General features: G+C 38.2%; 1 protein-coding gene across 1 annotated transcript; it reads right to left on the reverse strand.

Moving 5' to 3' along the window:
• Positions 1–919: 919 nt before the first annotated feature.
• LOC108988356 lies at positions 920–3423 on the reverse strand. The gene is made up of 3 exons (XM_018961599.2): positions 2234–3423; positions 1338–1566; positions 920–1240 (listed from the first exon to the last, which is right to left on the reverse strand). The coding sequence occupies exons 1-3, from the start codon at positions 3124–3126 to the stop codon at positions 1058–1060; spliced, it is 1305 nt and encodes a 434-aa protein (XP_018817144.1). The 5' UTR covers positions 3127–3423; the 3' UTR covers positions 920–1057.
• Positions 3424–8159: the final 4736 nt, after the last annotated feature.

Genomic DNA, 8159 nt, shown 5'->3' on the forward strand with positions numbered 1-8159 from the left:
TAGGACTTGCTTGAAGAAGTGTTACGCGACTCGTATAATTGTGTTGGGAAAAAACACTAAAACATGGTGATAAAGTTGGGAAATATCCTTTTGGGATCCAAAATAAAAAAATAAAAAATAAAAAATTAAAGATATTGGTTTTAGTGGTAGCTATTTGGACTTTATGTTGGAGTGTGTATGGTGGTTGCCTTCTCACGTTGCTCATGTCGACAGCTCGTGCATGGGCATGGATTGGGACCTCGTGAAGGGGTTCTTTGTACAGATATGGTAAAAGCAAGCACTATGATAGGCATCTGGCCACATATCACAAACTAGGATCCTCCCAGCCTATACATTAGGATGGTGTCATGGATTGGTAGTTGCCCTTTTTCAAATGTTTTACGGTCACGACAAAATTCTATAAAAATAAATTACATAATATTTTATATGATATGTTAATTTTTTATAATAATAATTCACATCAAACACGTTAATTTCGATAGAATCACAAAAGCATTTTACTTTTTAAGATAAAAAATTTACTTGCAAGGATAGTGTCAACACGCCACATGTTACGAGATCTACTGTATGTATAAAAACAATGTCAGTACTTTTTTAATCGATCTATTTCAATACGTGTTTAAAAATACTGGTTTACTAATAATTTATTTATTTTTCCTTATGGTACATGGTGATCAAAGGCTCAAAATATATTCAGATAAGGCTCTCGTGTCGTCGTCCTGGATCGTTATGATGATGCTAGACAAGCTGGCAATATACCTACGATTCATCATTGCAGTTTCAAACACAATAATGGAGCTTCATGCATGAGATGCCCCACAAGAAACCACTCAATTTAGTACCACTCGAAAAAGAGAAGAAAACAATACCAGAGTAGAAAGAAGCATTTGATCTTCAAAACTCATCTTCCATTGATTTACATGGGGTGGTATATACAAGTTGCAGTGTGATAGAGAAAACCTCTAACATACTCTCTCCCTCAACCTCCGATGAGCTTTTGCTCACTGGGGTTACAACTGATATCCCAAACGTTAACAATTAGTGAAATTTACGCTTCTCAAACAAAGCCAGACTCAGAGACATTAGTGTCGCAAAATTTCCCATCCATTCGGTTCTGAACAGCTTTCACAGCAGCAACTCTAGCAGCAGTGGCTGCTCTATTTGCAGCCATGACTGCCTTGTTCACCTGCTCATCCACTCGGGTAAGGTTAATAGCATTCTCTGCTGTTTTTCTAGCAGCCTGCAATTTCATGAAACAAAAAGAGGTAAAGAAGTTTTGCTTTGTTAAGAATGAACATGAGTGAATTGGGATGTCAATGGCAATAATTAGTAGGTACCTGAACAGCTCGAAGGACCGCATCGGTTAGTTGGGGAAGAGGGTGCTTAAGGGAACCGGCATCCCATTCACCACATCTTGTCTCTGCACTTCGGAAGGTATACATTCCATAGCCTTGTTTACGACCTTCATGCCACGACCCCTCGTAACAGTGACCATTTGCAAAGTGATACACCCCAAATCCATGAATTTTGTCTCCAAAATATTCTCCCGCATATCTATCTCCATTTCTGCAACACAATCACATTCACTGTTAAAAGAAAATCAAAAGGACAGTAGTAGTATTAACAACATCAAAGTTTGGAGAAAAAAAAGGAAAATTGATGGATCGATTTTTTTTTATTTTTGTTGCCGACCAATTCAGCACCAATGCAAAATTACGTATCAATCTCGAGCAACCTTAACGCATGATAAAAAAGAGGAGTAAAACCGAGCTCGCGGTTACCCCAATAGTTCAAAAGATTGAAACTTTCAAAAGCTAAGAAGAAACACCATAAATTTCAAATAAACATCGATTCAAAGTCAATGCCGGGCATATATTTCCATAGTAGTCAGATCTATCAGGTCGTTTCCAAACCCAAGAACCATGAGCCAAATTCAGGGAAAATAACCCATTGGACGTCTTCATATCTTCGAGACAACCATGATTACCAATACAAATCAATTAAAAGATCCGATCTTTCATAAAAACGGACATCGAAGAAACCAATCAGAATTTCACTGTTCTATTAATCATGAAACGCTTCAAATATGGTAACTCCCACGAAGATAACGTCAAAAACTATCAATCACAAAAAACCAAGAATTGAGCAAAAACAAAATCAAATTCAGTAATTTCGCACATATTTAGAAAAACAAAGGACTCCCAGAAACCTGAAATTAGATTTAGGAATTCACCTGAAGTGGTAGCAGCCGAGACCGTGCTTAACCGCAAACTTGAACTCCCCGATATAGCAGCTCCCATCGGAGCAGGTTTGGACTCCGACCCCATGGCTCTGCCCATTGAACCATTCCCCTGCATAAGAGTCCCCAGTATAGAACCTGTAAACCCCGTAGCCATGCCTCAGGCCCTGCCTATACTGCCCCTTGTACCTGCTTCCTCTTGCCCAGCTCTCAATCCCGTACCCATCGTACTTCCCGTCGATCCAGTCCCCCTCGTACCTCCCATTCACGAAGTAATTGTACACCCCACTTCCATTACACCTACCCTTGTGGAACTCCCCCTCGTAGAAGTCGCCATTGCTGTAGAACTCCACGCCTTCCCGTATGATCTTCTTGTTCCTCGTCGCTTTTTGGACGGTCGGGTCGCCGATGAACCACTGGACCGGCTTCGAGTTGGTCCTCGATAGCCCAAGTCTCTTCGCGTTTTCGTCCCACGAGTGTTTGAGGACCAGTATGGTCTGGTGGATCAGACCCTTGTTCTTGGACGCGAAGAAGAGCGTCACCGCGATGAAAATCAGAGCCAAGAGGAGGTTCTCAGAAGTGTATATCTCTTCCTTTCTCAGGTAAAACAAGTAGAGGAAGAACAAAAACGACAAGATTGTGAAGAAAGAGAACGAGGCCATGGCCAGGACTGGGTTGACGAACCGGGTTGACCCGGCTCTGGGGGTAGAACCGGATTTCCTGGGTTTCTTCAACTTCTCCTCCTCCTCGTCTTCTTGGTAGGGTGCGATGGCGTCCTCCTCGGTGACCGAAGAGAGACTTTGAATGGACGATCTGATGGTCGGAGAGGACCGGAGCAGTGAGGACTGTGTTCTCGTGAGCTTCGCCTGGCTCTTCTGGCCGTCCATTCCTCTCCTCAAAGTGGGTCCCGAGAAGATTCGTCCCTTCGATCCCCGCCGTCCGATAGCAATTCTTTTTTCTCTTTCTTATCCCTAGTGGGCCCTCCTATACCTCGAGATTCTAATCACCAAGGTCGTTCCAGATGCCGCCGGCGACATCTCAGGGAAAGCAGCACACGATAATACAGTATCAATCCCGGTGGCGCACGCTAGCAGAGCAACTGAATACGAGCAGTCAGTAACTTTCAGAGAGGGAGGGAGAGAGAGAGAGACACACACAGAGATAGAGAGGTCAGAGTCTCGAGGGAGAGTGAAAATGGAAGTTAGGACCTGGTTTTCCTACCGATATATAGTTGAGTAATGGGCAGAGGGAGGCAGGTTCAACATGGACCGTTGGATGGGGATCTACAGGGTGGGATTTCCGGGAGCGTGTATAGCCGTTGGATTGGATTTGGGATTTCCCGGTCCAAACGACGAAAGATTTGTTGTGGTCGTCGGATCTGGATTCCCCCGCTTTTCGCTTTAGTGTGTGGCAGGCCTGCACGTGCCGCTACAGCTCCTAAATTATCACCTTTTCCACTATGGATTGGACAAAAAGCATTGAATAATAAATATTTATCTTAAGTTAAAGGACAATTGTATATTTCTAACGTCCCGTTTGGTTACGCAAGATGAAGTAAGATATTTTATTAAAAATAAAATAAAATATTATTATAAAATAATTTTTTATTTTTTATTTTAAAATTTAAAAAAATTAAATTATTTATTTATTATATTTTATATAAAAATTAAAAAAATTATAATGATTATATGAGATTGATGAAAAAATTTGAATTTAAAACATGTGAAATTTTTTTATTAAAATATGTAAGATAAAATTTAAATATTTAAAATTTTTATTAACGAATATAAAAAAGGTGAATTATTTATCATCTTCGATAAGAATTTAATTTGAATTTAAATAATTTTCAGAAGATTGTACCAAAAATATTTTATCAGAATTTTAAATATTTTTATTTACGAAGAAGATAAATATGCCTTAAATTAAAAAGTCATGATAATTACAGTATTTTGTTTGTAGTCACATATATTTAATATAAAATAACCATTCTATCTTATAATTTTTTTTTTCTCTTCAACCAGATAAAATAAAGATATCTATATATAGTTTATCTTTTAAATTTTGGTATCATTTTTTTTTTTTTTTGTTGAAAAATTTTGGTATCATTAATGCTCAACACAAGAATGAAATTGTTAATTATCTTAATATAACATGTTCAGTTTTATCATATTTTCCATTTTTAAATTAAACATTATTTTGAATTGGTTTGAATAATTTTGAATGATCTGTTTGTTGAATTAATTAGTTTAGCGAGTAAATCGAAATATGCATTGAAATCGATCTGAATCGAATTTTTTTACAAACCATAAATATGTAAGTTATAAAGAAGTTTATTTAGATTTTCATGGATTAGTCTCTATTAGTCTGCCTTTTATCTGGAAAGGACGTTTTGCTATTAATTCTGGGATAAGATTGTAGAGTGGGAAAAGAAAGAAAACCAAAGTAGGGCCAATAATTGTTGAGTGAAATCATTTGGTGACCCCCCTTGGAAATTTCCTCAAGTCCGTAGTAGTGTTTTATGTATTGATCAGAAGGAAACTGATTTTAAATTGTATTATATTGTTTTAAAGTAAAATACAATTACAAGAGATGAATATTGTTAACGTACGCACGCCTTTGGGCCGGGTTTTAACAATTCAAGTTTTTGGATTTTCACCAACACACTTAAGTAAACATGAATAATGAGGGGTCGTACCTGGGGATCGACTCTTATACTAGGCTTCTGGTGGGGACAGCTCAACCCTGACTTTGAGGGACCCATGTCCTTTCCACTATTCATTTAGTCAAAATCCTTTAATGCAATATGGAGTCCAGGGAGTAGCGTCATTAATGTGGCGTGGCTCCCTGACACACTTTATCCAGAAGTGTTGCCTATTGAACCATCCACTTTCTCTGTGCGTTGATTACCTTAGGGGTGGGTTTTGCTCGTGGGCCAAGTACTCTGCAGAGACCCACTGACTTCTTCAGAGGAGGGTTGTAGGTCTCGATTGGGCTCGGGCAGGCTCTCTGACTTACTTCTACAATAACCCCTCAAGGGCTTGATTTAAGGGCCACTAGAGGAAAAAAACCCCTGTCTGCCAATTCTTATCGGACTAGTCCGATGGGAATTCCTTTTTGCCTTGGTCTTCATGCTATGTACTTTCCCGTTGTCTTTGTCGTTGAGATCATTTTCCCTAGAAATGGGCAGTCATTGCTCTCCCGACTCTTCTACTAGTGAAATTACCCAAGTACCCATGTATTGTATTACCATGTTTTACCAATTCAATCGACAAATTAGTTAGTGATTAATAATGAAATAATTTCATAATCAATCAAATACATAAAGTAGATAAAGTGCGCAACACCAAATTTGGTTACGAAGGGAAACCCTTTGAAGAACTCCTAAAAGGTAAAACGCTACAAGACAACCAAATCCAGAAAAATCGATTTTATTATTTAAAGATTAGTTACGAGTAATTCTCAATTACAAAACTTTTTTTAATTGACTCTCTTACTTGACCCCACAAACGACCCGTTTGTGTCTACTGCAGTAGCAGTCAAAACCTCTAACGATCTTCAAATATTGACTTCTCTACTAGAACTTCAGCGGCTAAACTCGATCAGTCAATTTCCAACATGGAGTAAGCATGCACTTAATGAGAGAATGAGGAATAAGGAACTAGAAAATTTCTCACACTCAAGCACTTGGATCACTCTTCAATCTCTCCAAATTCTGAGAATAATCATAAAAAAGTAATCTTCCATTCAGAGTCTCAATCATAAATATTCTGACCAGTATGTGATCTGCAATAGGACTCTATTGACAGAATGAGTCTGATAGGAATTTGATCTGTAGTAAGATTTTGCTAACGGAAGGACTCTACTGCGAAAATTTTTGATAATGCGTCTGTTGACACCTGGAGCTAAGTTTTCTCAACAAATGTAATTTCCATTCAAATTCTTCACAGGAATCTAGGATCAGGCTTTTAATTGGGGAAAAATCAAGGAAATGGGTTTGACAAAAAATTAGGAAATGGGTTTGGCAAAAATCTAGAAAATGAGTTTGGGAGAAATACGTTAATGATGAAATCTAAGAGATGAGATTTTTTTTTTCTTGATGGAGAAATGCTTCAACGTACGAGGGAATTTTGGTTGTGCTCTGATTTGCTACTCGCCTGAAAAAGAAGAAGAAAATCTCATTTTTCATCTTTTTGCTTTGCTTCTGATTTCTTCTTTCATTTTTTCTTTCTTTGCTTTTTATGTTATCTAAAATATTATCTAATAATTTCTAGATATACTACAACTTTTTATAGATAAAATCAAGGTGTTTTACATTCACCCAACTTTACACAAACATCAAATCATCTTTATCTATCTAGTCACCTAGTCCTAGCCAAAATCTTGCATTTACAATCTTCCACTTTGACAAATTGGTGATAAAAATTAGTTTGATAAATGTAGTATGTATTTGAAACAAAACATCTTAGTATAAAGAAAATGACATAGAACATTGATTTAAATTTGTCTTCACAAAACAAGATGTTAGACACACTTTAACACTAATTTGAATTTCTATTCTAGCATCCATCAACCATCAAGTTCCAACCATTGTTTAGTTACATGCCAAAATAAGTAGAATTATCACTGACAAATATAAAAAACATGTATATTTTTCAAAAAAAAAAAAAAAAGAATTATGTTACTGCTCCGCTGCTGCTGCTCCCCCTTATTGTGCTACTGGTCCACTGCTATTCCCCCTTTTTGTTAGCAATTTGACAAGGAGCTGTTACTCTATATTCAAGTCCATCACACTTTCTAGCACTTGCTGCACATCCAAGGATAGATGGACCAATCTTTCATTTGTTTGTATGCCATTAGAGTGTACTGCAGCGATTTGTTGTTCCAGCTTAGATTGACTCGCTTCCCAGTTGGTATCAAGGTTATCAATTTTTCGTATGTTCTAGCACTTGTGATATGGGAACAGTTGGCTCAGGAGGAGAAGAAGCAGATTCAGTGTTGTGGGATCGTTTCTTAGTCAGAATTGCCTCTGACTTAATCACAGTGAGAGCTGATATCGAACCATCTATCTTCATTGTTGGTTTTCCCTATGGGGAAACTTTGGCTATATAACCAGTTTTGTGATTAAGCCTCCAAAAGGCAAGGTCAGCTCCTTCTCAACATAGGAAAGATGAAAGATATAAATGACATGCCTAGGAAAGTCTATGGAGACTCCAGTGGCCAATGCATACATGAAATGGGAACACTCTAGGGAAAGCTCAGTGTGGCAACTAATAGGCCACAAATTGGTCAGAACAATCTTGGCCAACAAATGATATTAAGGGAGCATAACATGAAGTGAAAATCGATGCACTTTGGGGTTCCACTTTGGACCTCGAGGGCTAGCAAAAAGGTTGCGGATGGCTACCTTAGTTGGTGCTCCCATGCCTTTGTATGGATACACTGGTGCATCCACTTCCGATAAGTCATATAGCTCTCTAAAAATGGCTGGAGAGATTTCAATCCTAGTTCCTCTAACTGTGTAGGTGATGTGATCATTTAGAATAAAGTGAGCAATATTGGAATAAAACTCACGCACCACCTCAACATACGGAGTGGGTGAGGGGTGTGTAAGTTTTTCCCAATGTCGCTCTACAAAGATACGACGGATGATTTCAAAGTCAACTAAAGGAAAATCATTTATACTTACCTCTCTCTCACCTAATACAGGTCTGTGAAAGAAAATATTCCTATAAGTAGCTTCTACTTCAGGTGAAGTAAAGCACTCATATGAGGTGGTGGACCTCAGTGTCTCAGATGGAAGGGCATGAGTATTCTCAGCACATGCAGTTTCCATCGGTGGTTCCACCTCACTTGAGGAATCCTGCGAGCTCATCTTTCTTTTTGCATGTTCCTTCAACCTCATTTGAAAGAATACATCCAG

Source organism: Juglans regia, chromosome 13, assembly GCF_001411555.2.
Source record: "Juglans regia cultivar Chandler chromosome 13, Walnut 2.0, whole genome shotgun sequence".
Classification (NCBI taxonomy): domain Eukaryota; kingdom Viridiplantae; phylum Streptophyta; class Magnoliopsida; order Fagales; family Juglandaceae; genus Juglans; species Juglans regia.

What these genes read in the sequence shown, in the direction of transcription:
- LOC108988356 (XM_018961599.2), bottom strand. Translation starts at nt 3,126, where the DNA reads ATGGACGGCCAGAAGAGCCAGGCGAAGCTCACGAGAACACAGTCCTCA. An exon ending in CTCGGCTGCTACCACTTCAG is followed by an intron (nt 1,567 to 2,233) that starts GTGAATTCCTAA and finishes ATTGTGTTGCAG; the next exon opens with AAATGGAGATAGATATGCGG. An exon ending in CGGTCCTTCGAGCTGTTCAG is followed by an intron (nt 1,241 to 1,337) that starts GTACCTACTAAT and finishes ATGAAATTGCAG; the next exon opens with GCTGCTAGAAAAACAGCAGA.